This window comes from Pungitius pungitius, chromosome 9 (genome assembly GCF_949316345.1).
Source record: "Pungitius pungitius chromosome 9, fPunPun2.1, whole genome shotgun sequence".
NCBI classification, from domain to species: domain Eukaryota; kingdom Metazoa; phylum Chordata; class Actinopteri; order Perciformes; family Gasterosteidae; genus Pungitius; species Pungitius pungitius.
In genome coordinates, this window is record NC_084908.1 from 20291422 (window position 1) to 20314581 (window position 23160).

At 50.0% G+C, this 23160-nt stretch overlaps 2 protein-coding genes across 2 annotated transcripts; one reads left to right on the forward strand and one right to left on the reverse strand.

The window, feature by feature from the left end:
- Positions 1-174: 174 nt before the first annotated feature.
- On the reverse strand, positions 175-9973 carry LOC119217886 (metal transporter CNNM1-like). The gene is made up of 12 exons (XM_037471903.2): positions 9840-9973; positions 8687-8776; positions 6443-7991; positions 3876-4019; positions 3661-3801; positions 3393-3562; positions 3229-3319; positions 3002-3147; positions 2670-2910; positions 2405-2509; positions 2063-2167; positions 175-1723 (listed from the first exon to the last, which is right to left on the reverse strand). The coding sequence occupies exons 3-12, from the start codon at positions 7866-7868 to the stop codon at positions 1665-1667; spliced, it is 2628 nt and encodes an 875-aa protein (XP_037327800.2). The 5' UTR covers positions 7869-7991; positions 8687-8776; positions 9840-9973; the 3' UTR covers positions 175-1664.
- A 32-nt stretch (positions 9974-10005) lies between these two features.
- Positions 10006-16997, forward strand: hoga1 (4-hydroxy-2-oxoglutarate aldolase 1). The gene is made up of 7 exons (XM_037472132.2): positions 10006-10355; positions 11036-11164; positions 11767-11894; positions 11993-12127; positions 15391-15487; positions 16454-16587; positions 16755-16997. The coding sequence occupies exons 1-7, from the start codon at positions 10154-10156 to the stop codon at positions 16902-16904; spliced, it is 975 nt and encodes a 324-aa protein (XP_037328029.2). The 5' UTR covers positions 10006-10153; the 3' UTR covers positions 16905-16997.
- The last annotated feature ends 6163 nt before the right edge of the window (positions 16998-23160 follow it).

The following is a 23160-nucleotide window of genomic DNA, read 5'->3' on the forward strand; positions in this document are numbered from 1 at the left end:
GAAATGAAGTTTCCAGCAGTCTGATGGAACCCAGAAGACCCCCAAGGACCATGCTGATTGGCTTCAATGCAGCAAAGTGACTCAGCAGGTTTCATGTGCCCCCCCCCCGACCTGACATTAACCAATGAGGAGGGTTAGAGACCCCCCCCCCACAGTCGCTGTTAAAACTGACAGTGAAACACACAGTGTCCCCCAACAGTTTAATGTGTAAAATGAGACTAAATATCTTCAGACTTCTTTGCTCCCATCGTCTCCGCCTGTCCTCCACCTCCTGCTCCTCCTCCACCTCCTGCTCCTCCTCTTCCTCCTGCTCCTCCTCCTCTGTGCTGCAGTGCCACAAGTCAGAACTCCGTCCCATCGAGTTACTCTTCAATATTCTCTCATTTTCATATTCAAACAGCTTGAAATCACCTCATTGAGTGTTTTTCCCTGCAGTGTCTCCTCAAAGTGGATCTTCTATATCTGCTCAGTGCATATTTGGTAGCTCATCATGGTGAGGGTGTGACAGCAACGAGACGCACGCATGTTGGAATCCAGCCCTTTTATTTACAGCTGTGCTCCTCAGTGGGAACAAAACAAGAAAATCCCTAAAAGTTGCATTCAGCGTTTTTTAAAACTCCCTCAGCAGACGTCCGAGAGGAGTTGAAGGTTTGTGGAGAAACGCGTCACAAGTTAAAGCTTCTCTGAAGCATGCAGGAGAAGCTTCTTCTGCATTCAGGACGTCCCCCCGATAAATAACCCTCAAGTTCACATTCAACCCATGCAGCCAAAGGGAGATCCTCTGCTTCAGAAATCACTTTTTTTGTTGAGAAAAATAACTGAAGTTCAAATGGTGAACGGATGAAATCAGACTTTCATTTGCCCTCCAGCACCAGAAGGAGAAGCTGAAGGTTCACTGATGGCTTTTTTAAAGAGGCGAGGTGTGTGTATTTCTATATATCACATACAACTCTATATGATTTATTTATATATATATATAAAAATATATATACAGGGTTAATTAATAACAAGGGGCTTTAAGCTGTGAACATTTTAATACAAATAGATGTAAAGATACACTAATGTTTAAAATATCGTTGCAGGGAGACTTTGGTTTGTGAGACCAGCAGAAAGAGGAGAGAACATCCAGAAGATCTGAAAATAGAAATAGAAGAAAGATCAGTAGTTTTGTTTAATGCAAAGCCCCGCCCCTTCTGGTGGACCATGTGACCTCATGTCGGAGAAGGAAAAGCACATCAAAGGACGAATGATGATTTCATCCTGTTTGAAAAGGACATTCAAAGTACATAGTACATGTGGGGGGGGGGGGGGTGTCTTCCCCTGTAACAACATAAATCTTTTCAAAATAAAAGCCTGAACTGGAAGCCGCTTTGTGCACATCTGGAGCAATGTGTACAAATACATCTCTGGTGTCTTCCATCGTTCATCCATTCATCCATTGGAGCAGTGATCACATGATCAGGGTATAAAACTATCTACATAGAAATCATTGTGTTTCATAGAAGCCTGTGAGGATGAAAGCTGGGACCCGACGATGTCTTTAAATATATCTTCTAGATCGTTGCGTTCCTGGTGATGGACCTCCAGCACTGAGGGGGGGGGGGGGGGTTCAGATAAAACTCTGATGTCTGTGGGTCCTTACGAAGGCCTCAAAGAAGCAGCTGCTAGGAGATGTCCTCGGGCGTCTTCTCTCCCTCGCGGGACCTTCTCCTCTTCTTGTGGCCTGAGGAGGAAAACGGGTTCATTCGGATGTGAAAACAAAGCTTCTAAACTCACACAATGAATTTGGCCTGGTGTCCAGTGTGTGATAATAAACATAAGACCATTTTAAATGCAAAATGAAGAACTAACAAAGCTGACTTTGCACTTCCTGTCCAAACTAAAGCTCCATAAGCTTGTGTTCACACAGCGGCGCTCATGAGAATACAAAGTGCTCCAAATCACTAATGTATGTTTGAGTGGGAGGCGGCTGTGGAGAGGAGTGTTGAGTTTGCATGTTAATCAAAGCAGAGCGAGGTGGGGGGGGGGGTCTGAATAAAGGGTTTGTGAGAGAGAGACTGACTCAGTTTGAGCAGGAGTTTCCTCCCCAGCGTTTCCTCCGAGCCGCTCAGAGACAAGCTGCTGATGAAAGGAGACGAGTCCGTTTCTATGGGAACGGAGGCCGAGTCTGAGAGGGAGAGAGAGAGGGGGGGGGGGGGGGAGATGGGGGAAGAGGGGGGGACGTAGTTATGACTCTTTCAGACAAACAGCTTTGTTCCTGTTGAAGTGAAACTAAAGACGTCGGCTCTTCTAAAGCTGCTCAGCAAAGTGTTTTAATTCAAATGGGACCTTTGGATATTATCGGCCCTTATTGTTAGTCATTAGTGTCTGGGCGTAGCCGTGGGGGGGGCGGGGGGGGGGATACCGGTGTGGGCGTCGCTCGCTGCTCGGTCCTCCCTGATGTACGGGATCTCGTCCATCCTGAGGAACACCGAGTCGCTGGGACTCTTCTGTCCATCAGACTTGCTGCCTGCAGCGGAAAAGCAGACATTAAGCCTTTTTATGAAGCTCTTCTCCCTCCGGTTTGTCTCTGCTTCAAAGCTGCTTCCTCTCTCCTGACCAGCAGGGGGCGACTCCTCGGGGCTTACTGTGATTGACAGGCGTCTCCCAGAGACGTATACGACACTTACGGACTATCCGGTTCCTCTCGTTCAGCAGCGAGGTGCTGTGGGGGACGCTGGACTGCTGGCCTCGGGTGCGGGTCTCTCTGGGTGGGGGCATGAGGGTGTGGGTGGTGGGGGTCTGGTCGGGGGTCGTTGGCGCGGGGGCGGGGGGGGCGCCCCCTGCCAGACAGGCGTCGGCGTCGGGCGTCTGCGGGGAGCTGTCCATCCGGGAGGCCGTCACCGCGTTCTGGTAGTGGCCCCGCGTGATCTGACCAACAGGAGCAGAGGATTGTGGGTAGTACAAAAGTAACAGAAGTCAACAACACAAAGACCCGGCATCGAACCCCCCCGGGGGTCACCTTGATGACCTGCAGGTGCGTGAGCTGTCTGACGGAGTAGTCCGGCAGGTAGACGCCCCCCCCTCCGTTCAGCTGGGCCCCGCTGCCCCCGCACAGCGCCGCCTCAGAGCGGTCCAGACCGCTGCAGCGGGACGGCGACCTGTGGACTGCAGCGGAGACGAGAAGACGGCTTCCACCAACGAGGCGCCATCAGGTGATGGTGTGTGTGTGTGTGTGTGTGTGTGTACCTGCTGGCATGATGGAGGGAACCCCGTAGTAAGAAAAAGCTCCGTTCTCAAACTTCAGCGCCTCCTTCCCGAACTCCACCTCCACCCGACCCTGGAGCAGCAGAAACAGCGCGTGAGCTTGGAACCGTTGGCTGGTTCCTGGGAGCAGAACTTGAAGCAGGCACCTGCAGGACCAGGATGAAGTAGTCCACCGGCTTGTTGTGCTGGAACAGGAAGTGCTGCGGCGCTCGCTTGTTCTTCTCGTCGAACGTGAGGTCCTGAACCACGCTCGGGTGTTTGATGAGCCTCAACAAGATCTTCTCGGAGATGTGAGCTGGCTTGAAGGGCTCCACCTCTGATGGAGGGAAGAGAGGAGACCGAATGTTCTCGTATCTGCAGGATCGTTACCAACCCGCAACCTTACTGCCCCCCCCCCCCCCGAGGGCTTCTTACCCGTGGACAGGAAGCGGTGCGTCGCCAGGAGCAGCTGAGGGGAGATGTTCACCCTCATCTCGTCCTCCGACAGTTTGAAGATGGAGAAGTCCTGCTGCTTCCTCTCGTGGTGGGAGACGCGGCGCTTTGTGCGGTTGTCGGCTGGCGGGACACAAACAAAAAGGGTCAGATCCCAGGAACCAGCACGCACACGTTGAGGCTGACGCGGAACACACTGTAGAGGTCGGTCTCGTCCAGGATCTCCGACTTGATGATCTCCTCGATGACGTCCTCCAGGGTGACGATGCCCATCACCTCGTAGAAGGGGTCGCCCTCGCCCTCGTTGTTCACGCGCTGCACGATGGCCAGGTGGGATTTACCTGGAAACAACCACAAGATTCAAGTGGGTCGAACCCGACTTCAGCCTGCCTCACATGCCTTGATCTTCTTTCGGGTCCAGAGGCATCCATCAATGAGAAGGTATCTCATGTTCAGAGCAACTTGGTACCCCGACTAGATAAATACCTCTACTTCATTTGGAGAAAACGTGATGCTGTGGAGCCCTGTTTTCTTTGTTCTGAGACAACAGAACATCCAACGCCAAAGTCCACACAGATGTTCTCATTGCTCCAGTCAGAAATACTTTGAAGGTGTTGTAACTTCTGTTATCGTGTGGTGCTCCATCTCACGAGGAGCAGAATTGACTTTGACAAATCTCCTCTTCAAAGCTGCGTCTCGTCGTTTTTAAGATTCCTCCACCGAGGGGGAGCTCTGCAGTGGGTGGAGCTGGATGGAGCTGGATGGAGCTGAATGGAGTGGGTGTGGCGGCCCAAACGCACACAGTGTTCTCTGCATGCAAAAACACAACCCATCACATGACCCCCCCCCCCCCCCCCCCACGGGTCTGCAGTGCTGCTGTGCTTCACCTCCAGGAGGAGCACGATGACGAGTGTGTGTTTCTGCAGGAGAGACCCCGCAGTGACTAATGATCCGGGAAAAGAACCGCCACACACGTGCACACACATGGGGAACTACACGTGCACACACATGGGGAACTACACGTGCACACACATGGGGAACTACACGTGCACACAGTAAACACACACACCTCCAGTCACACAGAGTGGATCCTTGTTTTGGAGCTCCTCCTAAACGGACTGGCTCCAAATCAACTCCCTCACTGAGACTCCCTCTCTGCCAAATAGTACACACACACACACACACACACACACAGACTCACACACACAAACCTGGCAGAGCTGCATTCAGCTAAGTGGGTCAGCCTCACATGCAAACGGGTGTGAAAGAGGCAGAGCAGAGAGCGCTAGCGGCTAACGTGCTACATGCTCTTTTTTCTGCGTCCTTCCTCCTTCTCCATCAGCCTCTTCCTCGATTCCTTCAAACCAGTCACAGACCACACAGGAAACTCCAGACTACATCTGCACACGCATGATAGCTATGATACGGATATCTATGCTGTTGATGTGGAGTTCTATTTAACACTAGAAGCTGTGCAGCTGTGTGTGTGTGTGTGTGTGTGTGTCCCACCTGCAGCCTCCACTGCTGCAGGAGTCACATTGAAATGAATGAGGAAACGTTGCTTTCTGCCGCAGTGGCTGAAAGCAACGTTGCAGAAAGAGAGAGACGTTTCGAATCCTCCCGTCTGTGTAGATTATCTTCAATTTGTGTAGAATGTGACATTCTCACACACACACACACACAAACACACACACACACACACACACACACACACACACACACACACACACACACAGCAGTTGAGGTCAGAAGTTCATTTAGAATTGCATCCCTGCATTGAAATAGGTTTTTGGAGGAACTCGGTCTGGAAGGTGAGGAGTAATCCAGACGTTCTAACCATGAATGTTAACAAAGCGGCTCAAGGTGTCCTCTCCATGTTCACCTCCTTCTCCTCCTGTCCTCACCCAGCAGAAAGAGCTGACTGTGCACGGAGGCAGGGACCAGCAGCGAGGCCCCTGATTGGTCGGTGAGCACCCCGCCCCCTCAGCGCTCCCCCATACAGACAGATGCAGCTGATCCTGAGCCTCTGCTGCAGCAAACTCATGCTCTCCGGATGTTGTTGTTGTATGATGGGAGGGGGGGGGGGGGCTTATTTACAGAAACACATTCACACCGTTCACTACCGAGCTTTAGAGATTAAATCTGAGGACATTTGAATCTTTTCTAGAATTATATTAGTTTTTCATATACATGGTGTGAAGGTGATGCTCAAGTGTCTTAAAAAGCGTAATTGATTGACAGGTCACGTCTCAACCAGGCTTTGTGGCATCAGTCGCCCCTAAAGAACCCAGACGGGACGCCAGAGACACTCGATGACTTCATGTGGGTCATAAAGGTTTTTGTTCAGGTCACATTGTTTAAATCTTTCATATTGTTTCCTCCCGTGAGCCTGAACCCAGACGGGAGGCGTGAGAGTGGAACCAGTAAGTTCCTCTCCAGTGGACCACATGTCCTCTGTGTATCTTCAGGGATCTTTAATCTCATGCTTCGTCTGCGGTGAAGATAAACGACATCGTTGAGCTATAAATCACTGAGATGTTGCTTGACAACACGAGTCAGTGTGCAGAGGACAGATCTGATGTTTTTAAGTCCTTGTGGTATTGAGATGTTTGTGAAGATGACTAATATTGTGAATCTATAATATGTGTTGGTTTGCCTCTACTTCAAACATTTCATTCATAGTTTTGCATGAACTTCTGAGAATGCGCTTGATTTGACCTCAGTGATGTCACCCGCTGAACCCAAGACACCGCGTCACACGCACCTTTCTTGAACTCCTCCAGCATGGCGTCCAGCTTGGTGTCGTTGAAGACGAAGTGCAGCGGGTGCCTGTAGAACTGGGTGATGGTCTTCAGCGGGCTGCAGTCGTCCGGGTCCACGAACGCCAGGTCCTTGACGAACAGGATGTCCACGATGTTGGACCGCTCGTTCTCAAACACCGGGATCCTGGTGTAGCCGCTCTGCATCATGTCCGACATGGTGTTGAAGTCCAGGACCGCGTCCGAGGCCAGCATGAAGCAGTCGGTGAGCGGCGTCAGCACGTCCTCCACGGTCTTGCTGCGCAGCTCCAGCGCTCCCTGGATGATGTTGAGCTCCTCTTTGACCAGGTCGTGGTACGGGTCGGAGACGCGCAGCATCTCCAGGAGCTTCTCCCGGGTGTAGAAGTTGGAGATCTCCTGGTTGAGGATGAGGTCCAGCAGCTTGCTGATGGGGTAGGAGATGGGGAAGGAGAGCACCATCAGCAGCCGCGTCACCCAGATGGTTTTGGAGGCGATGGCCAGGCCGTGGCGGGACGCCACCGAGTGCGGAAGGATCTCCCCGATGAAGAAGATGGCGAAGGCGCAGATGACCGTGGAGACCCAGGTCATGCCCAGGATCTGGCACGTCCACACGGCGAGCGAGGCGTTGATGATGGCGGTCCCCAGCAGCAGGGTGCACAGGACGTAGTTGCCGTGCCGACGCACCGACTCGATTTTCCGCGCGTAGTTCTGCTCCTTGACGGTGCCGCTGTTCTGGAGGACCTGCAGCTCCACCGGGTCCAGCGCCAGCAGGCTCAGGTTCAGCCCGCTGAAGAGCGCGGAGAGCCCGAGCAGCAGGACGGAGACCAGCACCTGCAGCCAGAGCTCCGGGGGAGCCGAGCGCTCCTCCACGGCCACCCAGAAGTCCCTCGTCCGGTAGTGTTCCCATTTGGATCCGTCAAAAGCGCACATGGAGTAGTACTTGATCTTCTCCCCCCTGCGCAGGTCCTTGGCCAGCAGCTCCACCAGCACCGAGTTCTGACTGGACGCGGACTTGAAGGAACCCAGGACCTCGATGTCGGACGTCCTGGCGTTCTTGTCCATGCACATGTTCCGCTTCGGGTGAACTTGTCCCTCCCGCCCGGGGCTCGGCTCTTCGATGAAGGCGATCCAGGGCGCGGCGTTGTTGGCGCGGGTCGCCGCGGTGCGGTTGAGCCTCTGCGGGGAGGTGGAGTAATAAACCCGCAGAATGAAGCGGGTCCCCTCGGTGGCTTTCAGCACCCCGTCCGCCACGGACAGCTCCGCGCCGGTCTCCTCCGGGCGAAAGCCGAGCAAGCCGCGCGCCGGGGCGGGCAGCAGCAGCGAGAGGGCGGACACCGAGAGCAGCAGCAGGCGGGAGGGAGCCAGCGGAGCTCCGGCACGGGACCGGGCGGCCGCATCCTCCGCAGCCATGATGCGGAGTGTGTGTGTGTGTGTTCAGTCCAGAGCTGCGGGGTCACGTGGCGCTGCGTGGTTCCGGTCCATGTGGGGGGGGAGAGAGGGAGGGGCCAGAGGGTCTCGGCTCCCTACCCGATGCTGCGAGGGCCGGATGGAGGTGACGTAACTTTCCAATGACAGCCTGGAGTTTTCACTGACTCTCAGATTATTCTGTTAAATCACACTGTTTATGGTCAAAAGTAATGCTTTTATCAGATACGTCATAAATATGACGTAACGATGCTTTATCAGTTATTGGCGAATTGTCTTGATTTAACCGGAAGTAACTATTCAATAAAACCGATTGACGTTGACGTCAGCTTTGCTGAATTTAGCCCAGAAGCAACTTCAACATGTTAAATACTGATTTCCAGCCTCCTCCACCTTCCTTTCCCTCCGTCTGCTGCTCCATCCAGCCGGCATCCTTCCGTTTGAAAGACGTTGACATTTAACGGTTTGACCGGATATCAAACGCGATTTTTAACCTGGAAACGTTTCATCCTCTACTTTGTAAACCTCTAAAACAACGACAAAGCACAAAAAACGACGTCCGCATTTGTAAATCCCGTTAAAAACGAGTCTAAACATGAACGTCTTTGAACCAGATTTCTTTTAAAGACACTTTAAGGATAAAAGCAGAATACAAAAATTAAAGAAATATACGTATAATTTATATATAATAAAGTGCAGAAAAAACACATGGACAAGTGAGTTTACATTTGTAAATCTTTGGATGGATTTGGAACATTTTCAGATTCTGTAACGTGTCACTTGAATCTGGTTAGTTTGTGTACCTGGAATCAGCTCCATCTCCCTCATCATCACCTGATGATTCTTCTGCAGATTCTTTGTGTTGGGAAATCAGTATTTTAACTGGAAGAAACCTGAAGGAGAACCGCAGCATGAACAACATGAAAGAACCGGAGCAACATGAACAACATGAAAGATTTACACACATGACAGACATGATTCAAATAATGAGAGTAGTAATTCAGGTGTAAGGCAGGACCACTGCAGGACAACCACACTCAGATAGAACCTCAATCAGATAGAACCTCCATCAGATAGAACCTCCATCAAATAGAACCTCCATTCAGATAGAACCTCCATCAAATAGAACCTTTCTCAAATAGAACCTCCATTCAGATAGAACATTCATTTAGATAGAACTTCCATCAGATAGAACCTCCATTCAGATAGAACCTCCCTCAGATAGAACCTCCATTCAGATAGAACCTCCATCAGATAGAACCTCCATTCAGATAGAACCTCCATCAGATAGAACCTCCATTCAGATAGAACCTCCATCAGATAGAACCTCCATTCAGATAGAACCTCCCTCAGATAGAACCTCCATTCAGATAGAACCTCTATTCAGATAGAACCACCCTTAGCAACTGCCTCGTGCTATCTTGTCTTTCTCGTGCATTTTTCTTTTAAGTCTGTTCTTCATCTTCTTCACAAAGGCGGCCCGCCTCTTCTTCTTCTTCTTCATCGCTTAAGAGACATTTTATACCTCAGGAGCCCTAAAATATCATATTTTACACTTTTCCTGATGCCAACTGGGTCTTTGAAAATAATAAATACACCCAAGATATCACAAAGACAGATTCTAAATAACGCAACAACACAAAATAAAAAATGACCTGGACGGAAGTGTCCATCAAAAGGCTTGGTGAGGGGTTTTGTTCATGCAGCTGCTCGAGTGACCACGTGGGGGCAGTAGGGTGACGTAACGGAGGCTGTGGAGCAGTAGCACGTGATTAATGTACTCAATGTGAGAGGAACTGACTGCTTCATAAAGTTCATTTCTCTGTGTTCCTCTTTTTTTCTGATAGTTCAGAAATATCGATCCGTTTAAATCTCGCAGTTGTTGCTTGTGTCTCTTGGTTAGTTGTTCAGGTATTTCTTTTTGTCTCTTTTGTCGTTTTGTGTCTCTTTGTGTACCTGTGTGGTCATCGAAGTCTCTTCCTCGTTGGTCCTCACCTGGCCCACGTGCCCAGGTGGTCCAGTGATCCCCTGCGGGGTGCACGGGGCGCGTGCTCGTGGGCCATGAGCCCTTCCTGCCGGTGGGCGGGGCTCGCGATCCTCCTCGGACGGTTTCAAAGTTCCTCGGAAACCCCAAAACTCAAGTCAATATTTACAAAGCGGTTTAGTGATTAACTGTCCCCTTCTGCTGCAGCTGCTGCGGGTCCCAGCAGGCACGCGCACACTCACGCGCACGCAGCACGAGCAGCTCGGTTCACTCGGTCCGCTCCACGATGCTGTGCGTCCCGGTCCGGAGAGGTGCGGGTCTCCTGCGCAGAGCCGGTCTCCTGTCGGCGTGGACGCGGCCCCAGAGCCGCGGGCCCGACCTCAGCGGCATCTACCCCCCCATCGCCACCCCCTTCACCCCCGGGGAGGACGTGGACTACCGCAAGCTGGAGGGAAACCTGCGGAAGTACGCCGAGATACCGTTCCGAGGTCAGGACGGTTCGGTCCGGGGGGGTTAAAGGGGGTGCAGTACATCTGTTCAGGGTTCAAAAAGGTTCTCCGGTGTTTTTGGTTCAACTTTGAGATGTTTGGGGGTCACTTTGGGAACACGTGACCCGGTTACACGTTAACGGAAAGCTCTCCGCGTGTCACCGCGTTTGTTCGGGGACCGGAGCGCGAGGACAGAGTCCAGCACGGAGGAGAAAACTGCCCCCTGGTGGTTTTCTATATATTATATATCTTAATGTTGTCTATTCTTTCTATTATATGTTTATGACATTTCGATCTGAGATTTTTCTTCTGTATATTTCATGATTATATATGTAATGCAATACTTGATTATTCAATTTAATTTTCTCTTACTTTGTTCATGCATGAACACATGGAAGCACGTTAACGCCTCTTAAAGGTAAAATAGTCTAAATATCGACTGCTGCCATGGTTACTAAACGGTGTCTTTATCTTCTACAATAACTATTATAAGTATTATAACTACTATAACTATTAATAACTGCTCATCTTTCTCAGTGTTGTGTCATCTGCTGTCATCACATCTGTCTCAACAGTAATAATAATTCATATATAATATATGTATATAAATATGTATATAATATTTTTTTATTTTATATATATTAAATTATATATATATTAAATTATATATATAAATGCAGGTCTGGTGGTGCAGGGCTCCAACGGGGAGTACCCCTACCTCACCGAGGAGGAGCGGGTGGAGGTGGTGGAGACGGTGAGACGATCGCTGCCCAAAGACAAACTGCTGATGGCGGGATCGGGCTGTGAATGTAGGTCTGTGTGTGTGTGTGTGTGTGTGTGTGTGTGTGTGTGTGTGTGTGTGTAATGCACAGTGTTAACTAGGATCATCTTTCATTGTAACAGAACGTTGCACAAAACAAAGAATTTTGCTCTGTTCTGATGTTTTTACACATAAATAGCAGTCAGGGACAAGGACTACTTCTGTAAATATATATATAAATATATATAAATATTCCTCCCGTCTCCTATCACTTGTATATGTCTTGGTGTATTTTATCTATTTTAAAAACAAATGTTTGTATATATATTTATATATATTTGTTTTTTAAATATATTGAATACCCCAAGACAACAAGCGCTGAAAGTCAAATGGATCGACATTATAAATGTTACGTTTGTAAAGATTTCGACTATAAAAAGCAGCTTTTAAAAAAAAACAACTAAATACATTCAAGTCTCAGCGATAAATGTAATTTCTTTTCAAAGTGGCTCTTCGGAGCCGCCTGTCACGTCAAAGTGACATTTATGTTTTTCAGAGCTGACGCGCTGCCGAAGCCCAGCTTTTATCAGACCCCCTAACGAACGTAACCCAGGTGACGACGCTCTGTCCCCCCCCCCCCCCCCCCCCCAGCCACCAGGGCCACGCTGCGCCTCACGGAGAAGATGGCGGCGGCCGGGGCCGACCTGGCTCTCGTGGTGACGCCCTGCTTCTACAAGGGCAAGATGGACGGGGCGGCTCTGATCCAGCACTTCACCAAGGTCAGCGAGGGGGCGGGGTCGGGGGGGGGGGGGGGGGGGTAAAGCCGTCAGTCGCCCCGTGGCCGCGGTGTGACTCTGGCGCTCTGCTCTCCCGGCAGGTGGCGGACGGCAGCCCGGTGCCGGTGGTTCTGTACAGCGTGCCGGCCAACACGGGCCTGGAGCTGCCGCTGGACGCCGTGGTGCGGCTCTCCCAGCACCCCAACATCCTGGGGCTCAAAGACAGCGGGGGGGACGTAAGCGGCACAACCCAACACTCAACACATGTTTTCCTGAACTGAACCCACAGAGGTGGCTAAAATAAAAATAAAAAATACGTGTCAGTGGGGCGGCCTCCCGGAATCGTCCCGTATCTGAGAATAAAATAAAATAGCGCGTGGTGTTTAGAATCAACGCGGGACGAGGTCTGTCTTCAATGCAGCGTCGCATTCAGCAGCTGAGATGCTTCTTCCTGCTGACGGAGCTGCAGGTTTCATCGGAGAGAAGGAACCCGATCAATCAGTGCTGAATCGTTAGTGATCAGTGAGTGTGTGTGTATGTGTGTGTGTGTGTCCTTCTGGGCTGGTTGCAGGGTCTCTTGCTGAGAAGAAGAAGAAGAAGAAGAACCCTGAACTCTTTCCTCCCGTCTGTGTGGGAAGCGTCTGCGAGAAGCTGCGCGGATGCATTCGTGGTTTCGGCGATGTTTGTCCACTCGCCGGGAGACCGAGGCGTGGGCGTAGTTCAAGCGCACGCCGGCCCCGCTGCATTGTGGGCGGGAAGAGGACGCACACGGAAAACAAAGGGTCAGGGGTCACTCTGAGGAACGCAGACAAAAGTTGCAGAAAGATGATTCCGCGGCGAGAAGGTTTCCCACATGGAGCGTCTCCCTCTGGCACTCAGCTGGGATCCAAACCTCCAGAATGCAGATTAATGCACAGATTATTTTATTCTATCCCTCGTTGTTGGGTCTTAATTTCAGGGAAAAATTTGAAATATTGATCTCCAAAAGTCCCCGATGACGTCCTCAGGTGGACTTCGGTCCTTCTGCGCACGTTAGCCACGTAGCTGTAAAGCTACGTCAACATTTCACTGACCTCCGCGGTTACCATAACAACAACAACAACTCACAAACTCCTTGTGTAAAGGCTCAGCGGGTCTCCAGAAGGCTTCATGACCCGAACATATAGGCCGACCTCTCAAGGCTTCCTCACATGAGGTTGTTTTTCAAAGAGGAGCCTCAGAGAGAAGAATAGAAACAACATACAAAATGATTAGAGCGAGTAGTAAACAGAATCATTATGGAATAAATTACAACAACTGATAGTAAGTGCAGCAGTAGATGTAAAAGAGTAACAAACAAATCAAAGGAGTCAGTAAGAGTCAAATGATTGATAGTAACGCCAAGGAAGCAGGAAGGAGAAGACGCCGTGTTGTGCATCGACGGGTAGAGAAGAAGAAGAAGAAGAAGAGAAGCTACTTGGTCAATGGCGTCCTGAAGGCCTTCATCAGCTCAGATCTTTGTTACAAGCTGCTGTGTCGAGACTCCGGTTAACAAGTTGGTTAGAGGATCAAAGAGCAGCTGGTTCCCTGGATCCTTGGTTCTTCGGTTCCTTGGTTCTCTGGTTCCTTGGTTCCCTGGTTCCTTGGTTCCCTGGTTCCTCAGTTCCTTGGTTCTCTGGTTCCTTGGTTCCCTGGTTCCTTGGTTACCTGGTTCCTTGGTTCCCTGGTTCTTCAGTTCCTCAAGTCTTCGGTTCCTAAGTTCCCTGGTTCCCTGGTTCCTTGGTTCCATGGTTCTCTGGTTCCTTGGTTCCCTGGTTCCTCGGTTACCTAGTTCCTTGGTTCCCTGGTTCTTCGGTTCCTCGATCCTCTGGTTCTTCGGTTCCTCGGTTCCTTGGTTCCCTGGTTCCTCGGTTCTCTGGTTCTTCGGTTCCTTGGTTCCCTGGTTCCTCAGTTCCTTGGTTCTCTGGTTCCTTGGTTCCCTGGTTCCTCTGTTCCTTGGTTCTCTGGTTCCTTGGTTCCCTGGTTCCTTGGTTACCTGGTTCCTTGGTTCCCTGGTTCTTCGGTTCCTTGATCCTCTGGTTCTTCGGTTCCTCGGTTCCCTGGTTCCTTGTTCCCTGGTTCCTTGGTTCTTCGGTTCCTAGGTTCCTAGGTCGAGGCGGATCCTCTGGTTCCCTCTGTTCTTCCCGATGTGGCATCGGCGGCTCCGCTGCTCGTCCGTCCCCGAATAGACGACTGAGACGCACCGACGCATCATCTGGCGGGTCACGGGTTTCGAATCCCGCTTGAGTCGTTCGTCATCTGCCAATCAGACGGAACTAAAAAAAACAACCCCACGAGGTTTCAAAAGGCCACTCTGCTCATATCTGCAGCTTTTGACGATGAGAAATCACACAAAGTTCCACCTCGTCTCCTGAGATCTGACTCCCTCCCACGCTGTGGCACACGCACATCTTGTGTGTTTTTTATTTTTATGTTGGCACGAGCCAGAGGTGTGAATGCGTCCTCTCGCCACACCGAGCGGGATCAACCCGCCGGTTTGACCCGGCAGAGCGCCGCCCCCCGCCCCCACTCCGAAGGAAGTAATAACGGCGCCTTAATTGTTTAGCAGTGACCAATCAGAGCCCCCCGGGACTGAAATATGACACAAGCACCGACTTAAAGGAACCTGCAGTGTTGATTAAGTTGCTTCAGCAATTAGAAGGTACAATTAAGAATGTTTTATTGCATTATTTTCATAGACTCGTATATCTGTGTATATGATTCACAATGACCATGCTGCGGCTTATATAAATACAGTGTATAATATATATATATATATATATATATATATATATATATATATATATATATATATAAATATATATATATATTATTCCCTGACGCTTTGCTCCTGTAACCCGATTGACTGACTGATCAATTACAGTCCTGCATGTTTGTAATGACTGATTGACACCCCGGGGTTTAAAATAGCCCCTCGGCGGTGCTGATGGGGGGGTGGTGGTGGTGGTGGGGGGGGGGAGGCTGCGTGGTTTTCCCTGCGGAGCGTCGGGTTTCATGTGCAGTCGTCTCGCTGCTTTTGAACACTCGAGCTGCAGTCGGATCGCGACGCTTCGGATCCGCGGCGACAAAAGAGACGTAAAAGAGACAAAACCCAAACGCCGGCGCATCAATAATTCATGAGTGTTCCTCCTCTTTAGAAGGTGGTTTCTCTCTCTTCTCACTTGGGACTTGTCCCTCATTATTCTCTATCTTTTCTTCTCCTGTTGGGGATTCTGAACGATTCCCCCCCCCCCCCCCCCCCTCGTCTCGATTTGAGCGTTTTCATTGCACCGTGTGAGATGTTTGATTTGTCTTCGTCTCTGGTGACAGCATCTCCAGGGACTAGAAAACCCCCAAACATCTGCAGCAGGTATTAGTGACAGCGGGGAGGAGTGAGGAGGATGAAACGTCGCTGATGTCTTACATCCCCCCCCCCCGCCCCGTCTCTCTCTGAGTCTTTGTGTCCCCCCCCCCTTCTCAGATCTCCCGGATCGGCCTGATCGTGCACAGAACCTCCACGCAGGACTTCCAGGTGTTGGCGGGCTCAGCAGGGTTCCTCATGGCCGCCTACAGCGTGGGTAAGAAGCCCCCGGGGGGGGGACATGTTCCTCACTGGGGGGGACTTTATTGTCTTTTTGTATTTCTTTGATGCCGCTTCATCGTTTAGAGGAGCAAAGAAAAGTCCACACACGTCACTAATATCTAGTTTTCTGTCCTTTCTACCCATTGATTTCACATCCTAAACATGTCCTCATTGATTGATCGATTCCGGCGGCTACGGCTCAATTTCATTTTACTGCCAAAATCAATTAGCGAAGGCGTGAAAATGACTTGAAAGAGTGAACCATCACAAAGTACGTTAAGTCAACTCTGATTGATCGGCTGAAGTTACATCATCTTCTGTCGCTCCACGCGGACCATCAGTCACTGAACATCACGCTTACTGAAGATTAGAGCATAAACTCATGTTTATAAGGTTTCGTTTTGTACATGCTGAGGATATATATATATTATATATATAAATATATTATTTTAGTATCCACCAGGGATCCAAACAGCGTTGGGATCAAACCAGAAACCACACTGCGGTTTCCTCTCATTCATTTCTTTAAAGTTCCAAACAGAAACCTGCTGAGGGACCTGATGAGTCGTGGTCTCCTGCTGTCACTCACACTCAGCTCCGCCCCAACATCCTCTCATTTCCATTTACCCAAACACGGGACCCATTGGCTGCGTGTCTTTGTGTGATGGACAAAGGTAGCGGACGGCGCCGTCCCTCTCGTCTCCTTCGCTTGTGTTTCAAGGGTCCTTCGAGAGGACAGATGAAACCTCCCGATGCTCCTCTGACTCGAAGAACCCGTTTCCATCAGTCAGAACGCGTCTCTCTGCTTAGACCCGGGCGTCTAAAAATGGAAACATGGAAAGAATCTCAGTCCGTCCCTCGCCGCCTTTCTTTCCTCTGGAATAACGCGTGTATCTCTGTAAACCAATGACATCACACCCGCGTCACGTGTACTTCCCCCCCCTCATCCCCCCCCCCCCAGGTGCGGTGGGCGGCGTGTGCGCGCTGGCCAACGTGTTGGGCCGCGAGCTGTGTGAGCTGGCCAGCCTCTGTGTGTCCGGCCGCTGGGAGGAAGCCAGAGGCCTGCAGCAGCGCCTCATCGAGCCCAACGCCGCCGTGAGTATCGCCCCCCCCCCCGTCCCCCGTCCCCCGCCACAGATTTGTATGTCATGGTTTTTCAAACTCGACGCATCGGCGAAGCTTCGAAAAAAAACACGCGGCAGTTTTTGAATTCTTCGGGGTGTACGGGGGGGAGGGCGCTGATTGGATCTCTCTGTTGCTAGGTGACCAGGAAGCTGGGAGTTCCCGCCCTGAAGCAGGCGATGGACTGGTTCGGTTTGCACGGCGGCGCCTGCCGGTCGCCCCTCCAGCCGCTCAGCGAGGCCGAGGCGCAGCAGCTGAGGCGGGACTTCTCCTCCAATGGCTGGCTGTGAGGGGACCCAGCGGGGGGGCCCGAAGGGGGGGGGGGGGGGGTCTGTGTGTGTTCTTAGCTCTACAGACCCGGATCACGACAATGGTTGACTCGCATTAAAAATACAAAAATGTGACATTTGAATGACGTCGTTCTTCATTTTTTAATCACTATGATATGTTGCACCTCCAGCAGTAAATATAATATACAAATACAAAGGTTCAGCATAATGTTAATTAATGTTTCATTTCAATTTAACTGTAACTCTTTCTTTGATGTGCAGTTTTTGGTGGTTAGTGAGGCACAAAGCGCCGGGTTGTTGGTCCACGGATCTCCGATCAGCCGCCACTGAAGGTCACTTTTTGTGCAGGAATGAACGGTCGGACGTGGAAAAAGTTAAAAGCCACAATTACAGAGGTAATTAAAGCTGAGTGTAGCCGGTAGCCATGGCGATGACAGCCTCCGGCTTCGTTGCTTTTTGTCCCCGCTGCAGTTTATGTGCTTTTATCTGAATGCGGCATCTCTACTTCCCAGTACACAACTGGGTCAAATCTGCACTGAGAGTTTTCAACTTTTACAAGAAAAATGATCAAATAATGGAAGCGTTTTTCTTTCTTCGATCACATCAGTAGGGATTTGTTTGCATGGTGTGCAAAAGCTCCACATTCCTCGCAGACCAAAGGGGGAATTTGTAAATGAATTCACAGCCAAGTATTTCAATTTGAATGTGTGTGTGAGTCTAATAGAAATATACAAATAATAAAAGTCCATTAGTTCCACCTGGACCTTCTTGAGAGGATGAAAGGATGTATCGAACAGATCTTTCATGAATGAGGTTTTTTTTTTAAAGACAATCATTCAAAGGCGCCAAGACGTCTCGCCAAGGATTTCTGACACGATGATGTGTTTCCATCCAGAGGCACCAACGTCCTCTCCTTCTTCTCATGGACTCGTGGTGATTCGTTCACCTGCAGCTTCCTGCTGACCCCAACCCTCATCTGAGCTGCGGCGTCCCGGGACGGCCACACGGGGGCGACGCGCGCCACCGGGCCGCGTCAAGGGCAACCCTCTGATCTCCACTGGGGGGGGGGGGGGCGGGGGGTTTTATGTGAACATCTCGCTGATGCTCCCCAGGGGCGAGCGAGTGGCGAGTCAGCAGAAGCTGCAGAGTCACAGTGATATTAGTGACCCCCCCCCCCCCCCCACACGCACACCCACCCATCCTCTGCACATCATCAGCCCTCCACACCTGACCGTGTGTCTTTTGCCCCCCCCCCCCCCCCCCACCCTCCTCTCTCTCTCTCTCTCAACCCATCCTGCAGGCGCCATGGTGACCTCTCTGTTTAGTGCAGCATGTAATGCCAGATCACCCCCCCCCTCCCTGTTCTAGCGGCGACCCAGATTTCCCCCCCCCCCCCCAGCCCCCGCCTCACAGCCCTCTGTTTTTGTCTATAGGCCGGTCCCCCCCCCCCTTTAATCCTTACCTGTGCTGCACTGCTGTGTGACTCACTCCTTATAGATATATAGATGTAGATACATTTGTCTCCAGATTCATCTCTAGATGTTTTTCCAGATGTGTTTCTAGATGTGTCTCTGGATGTGTCTCCAGATCCGTCTCTAGATGTGTCTCCAGATGTGTTTCTAGATGTGTCTCTGGATGTGTCTCCAGATTCATCTCTAGATGCGTCTCCAGATGTGTCTCCAGATTAGTCTCTGGGTGTGTCTCCAGATTAGTCTCTAGATGTGTCTCCAGATGTGTCTCCAGATGTGTTTCTAGATGTGTCTCTGGATGTGTCTCCAGATTCATCTCTAGATGCGTCTCCAGATGTGTCTCCAGATTAGTCTCTGGGTGTGTCTCCAGATTAGTCTCTAGATGTGTCTCCAGATGTGTCTCCAGATGTGTTTCTAGATGTGTCTCTGGATGTGTCTCCAGATTCGTCTCTGGGTGTGTCTCCAGATTTGTCTCTCGATGTGTCTCCAGATTTGTCTCTGGGTGTGTCTCCAGATTCGTCTCCAGATTTGTGTCTGGATGTGTCTCCAGATTTGTGTCTGGATGTGTCTCCAGATTTGTCTCTGGATGTGTCTCCAGATTCGTCTCTAGATGTGTCTCCAGATGTGTTTCTAGATGTGTCTCTGGATGTGTCTCCAGATTCGTCTCTAGATGTGTCTCCAGATGTGTTTCTAGATGTGTCTCTGGATGTGTCTCCAGATGTGTCTCTAGATGTGTCTTTGGATGTGTGTCTTTCTGCTTCCACACACCTCGAGGCCTCCGACTTCCTGAAGTGGAGCCTTGAGGAGAAGCATTTATTCAGTCAGAGGGAGGTCTTTTTTCATCCAGTTTGGCTCAGGGACATTAGAGGGACGTTTAGAGGGACGTTAGAGGGACGTTAGAGGGACATTAGAGGGACGTATTCAGACCAGAGAGGACTGTTGGAAATAGAAAAGCCAGCAGGTGGATTGAGGAGCGATGATGGAAAGTGGTGCATAAAAGGTAGAATTAAAATCACAAAACAGAAGTGTTTCTGGGCAGTTAACAGGCCGACCGAGAGGAGTAGAGGCTTCACTTCACCGCGGGGGGGGGGGGGGGTCGTCCAATCAGAGAGCTGCGGGGAGCGGCGAGTTCCTGATAAACGGCCACTCAAGCTGGTATTGAAAGACCTAAAAGCTCAACTGAGATATTTCAGCCTTCTGAGGACCCACAGTTCAGTTCTCCTGAAGACGCAGCTTCATGCAGCTTCTGTTCTTCATCCATCCGTTATTAGAACGCACAGGTACCCCCCCCCCCCCCCCCCCCGTAAAGTCTGGAGAAGGGAGATGTCCTCCACCACTCTTTTCCCTTCCTTCGCGGCAGATGGAGGAGATGAAGTGTGGACATTTCTTCCTTGTTGGGAGTCACAATGTTGAATATGTAGATTGTGTCTTCACATCCCCCCCCCCCACCCCCCCCCCTTTCCTTCCTTCGGGTGTGATTCTTCTCCTCAGCGTTAACACTTGTGACTCCGTCCCTCTCGCCCTCCTCCTTCTGCGTCTGTGCCTGAAGCGACTCGCAATGTTTTAAAATAAAACCATGAATGTGTCCCGGTGTTAAGTTAAGTTACGAGGATGGGCTTTCATTTCTCTCCTGGGGGGGGGAGAGGGGGGGTGCAATGAAGTCTGGGCTGGATCGCCACAGCTATCATCCGTCAAATCTGTTTACGCCCAAGTTTTCACCAGGTGAGAACAATCGAGTCGTCTGTCACGGCGATAATGGGCAGATTGTGATTGACGGGGAGATGCAGTTATTTTAAACACCTCACTAATTAATCTGATTCTACTGAAGCGCAGACTGCGTCATACATTTATATACATACACTGTGTGTGTGTGTGTGTGTAAAGGTTAGGGTGTAATAACCTGGTGTGGGAGGGGTTAAAGTAGACACACAGGACTTTGACCCCGGTCCCTGTTTTCACATAAAGTGGATTTGCTTTACATTGTCACACGGCCCCTTTGTTCTGTCCTCACTGCCCTTAACGAGCAGTAGATTTAATAAGAGGAGCCGATGCTGCTGAAATTTGTATTTAGTATAAACCTCCCCCAACACACTCACTCATGCATGCATTTCAACAATAACACACACATGCACACACACACACGCACACAAAGCTCCGAAATGTGCTGTTGTGAGCTCCGGGAATCCAAAGCAATTAAAACCATCTTTTCATATCTCTATCTCTGTGTTTCATTTTGGTTTTTCCCATGATGCTGCTGGTTTGGTACTCCGTGCATGTGCGGCGCCCCCCCCCCGCCCCCCCTTATCAGTATGCTGCGTGCACTTCCTGTCCAACATGGCCAAAGCTTTTGGGAGCTCGGCCGGTGAGATAAGAGACAAAGCGCGCTGTGTTTGAGCAGCGCGTCAAGAGAAGAAACACCGGAGTTCCGTCCCGGTGGAATCAGACGGGAAGGAGCCCGGAGAGGGAGGGGGCACGAGGGGGGGTCACTCCCATACGAGCCAGCAGCTAATGGGCGAGGAAGGAATTCCTGTTTCACTGAAGGAACAAAAGAAAAAACACACAGCTGCTACTTCTTCTTCTTCTGGTGCTGTAGGTGAAGACCATCTGCAGAGCATATTTAAATACTTCGCCATGGCAACAGGCTCCATGATTAGGGGCAAACAGGCACAAAAAAAGCCTGCTGCTGCACTTGGGATTGAGATGATACAAATTAAGGCAACTGTGGCCGGTTGCCAAGGAGATGCAATAGGCGGAGGGGTTAAAGTCCAACCTAAACACACCTTAAAGCTATTTTGGTGACAGCGGATCAGATGGGGGAGGGGGTGAGAGGGCGGGGGGGTCTGACAGCCGAGCTACACAAATAATCGCCACACTGCCAAGAAATGTGATCAGTTCAAAATTCCTCTCAACGTGTGTGTGTTGCTCTCACTGTTGTGCGGTCTGAGTGTTTTGTGCGTTTTAGCAGCCTCACACACCAAAAGAAGCACAACAAGCTCGTGGATTTCATGCATTTTCTTTATTGTTCCTCTGTGGATTCTTTTAAAAGCCCCAAATACCTTCTTTTTTTATGACATCATCATCAGAAATAAAAAAAAGTGACGTTATGGCTTTGTGACAACAACAGGCCTCCAGGTTTCAGTGTTGGATGCTTAAAGGTGCAGAAACGGGGACGGACCCCCCCGTGAGAAACACAACGACATACGAGGCCCCCCATCATCTAGATTACATTCAGACCAACATCTCAAAACATCAAATGTTTTATTGTATCCTGAGGTTTCTTATAACTCACATTCTGTGTAGTGACCAGCAGGGGGCGACTCCTCTGCTCCCATAGACGTCTATGAGGAAATGACTCTACTTCTGTGTAGTGACCAGCAGGGGGCGACTCCTCTGCTCCCATAGACGTCTATGAGGAAATGACTCTACTTCTGTGTAGTGACCAGCAGGGGGCGACTCCTCTGCTCCCATAGACGTCTATGAGGAAATTACTCTACTTCTGTATAGTGACCAGCAGGGGGCGACTCCTCTGCTCCCATAGACGTCTATGAGGAAATGACTCTACTTCTGTGTAGTGACCAGCAGGGGGCGACTCCTCTGCTCCCATAGACGTCTATGAGGAAATGACTCTACTTCTGTGTAGTGACCAGCAGGGGGCGACTCCTCTGCTCCCATAGACGTCTATGAGGAAATGACTCTACTTCTGTGTAGTGACCAGCAGGGGGCGACTCCTCTGCTCCCATAGACGTCTATGAGGAAATTACTCTACTTCTGTATAGTGACCAGCAGGGGGCGACTCCTCTGCTCCCATAGACGTCTATGAGGAAATGACTCTACTTCTGTGTAGTGACCAGCAGGGGGCGACTCCTCTGCTCCCATAGACGTCTATGAGGAAATGACTCTACTTCTGTGTAGTGACCAGCAGGGGGCGACTCCTCTGCTCCCATAGACGTCTATGAGGAAATTACTTTACTTCTGTGTAGTGATTAAGGCCCCATGCTGAAATCATACAAATCCCATAATGCAATTCAATGGCGTCTTTCATCAAACCATCCGATGTTCACAGTGTGTAGCACGTGCCACGAGTTTCATCGTTGAAAACAAAATGACATCATCAGGGTTTTCATCCCCCAGAGCTTTAAATTCCTCTCATTTTGTAATTATTTGCATCCATTTCCAAAAAAATCTGATGATAAACTAGATGATGTGGGACTAGTTGATGTGTTTCTTCTCCGTAGACAAAAATAAGTAATAATTCCTGAAGTCATTGGATAATTTTAAAGGCTTTAAAGTAAACATAGTGACATCCAGTGTGTTCATTTTTTGCCTAAAACTGAAAGCAGATGAAGGCAGTGAGTGTTTCCTTTAGAAAAAAGAATAATTAGAACATGTGACATTTAAGAATAGAGGTCAAAATATTTAAAGCACAGTAAGAAGGTTTCTGGTCAGGCACTTGTTTTACTCCCTCTTAGTTTGTTTTTTAAATTTCCAACCTCAATTTGCACACAACAATTACTGAGACACAGGATGCTCTTTTCTTATTTTCCCATCACAGTGGGATTATGGTAACGCATCCGGTTTGCTCCATTGTGTGTGTGTGCGTGCGTGTGTTTAAGGATGTAAGAGGTGGGACAAATGGAAATAATGACACTGATTACATCGCTACATCCACATTTAACTAAAGATTGTAGAAGCACAGAGTCCTGGTAAATAAACAGTCACACAGCCTGAATGACATAATAATACATTTAGAAAGGCATCAAGTCTCTGCACCAGAAACATCCAGGACT

Coding starts and splice junctions, on each gene's coding strand:
- LOC119217886 (XM_037471903.2), bottom strand. CDS start 7,868: ATGGCTGCGGAGGATGCGGCCGCCCGGTCCCGTGCCGGAGCTCCGCTG. Junction 4,020..6,442: donor GCTGGAGGAGTTCAAGAAAG/GTGCGTGTGACG, acceptor GGTTGTTTCCAG/GTAAATCCCACCTGGCCATC. Junction 2,168..2,404: donor AGCGAGCGACGCCCACACCG/GTATCCCCCCCC, acceptor TCTCCCTCTCAG/ACTCGGCCTCCGTTCCCATA.
- hoga1 (XM_037472132.2), top strand. CDS start 10,154: ATGCTGTGCGTCCCGGTCCGGAGAGGTGCGGGTCTCCTGCGCAGAGCC. Junction 15,488..16,453: donor CATGGCCGCCTACAGCGTGG/GTAAGAAGCCCC, acceptor CCCCCCCCCCAG/GTGCGGTGGGCGGCGTGTGC. Junction 16,588..16,754: donor TCATCGAGCCCAACGCCGCC/GTGAGTATCGCC, acceptor CTCTGTTGCTAG/GTGACCAGGAAGCTGGGAGT.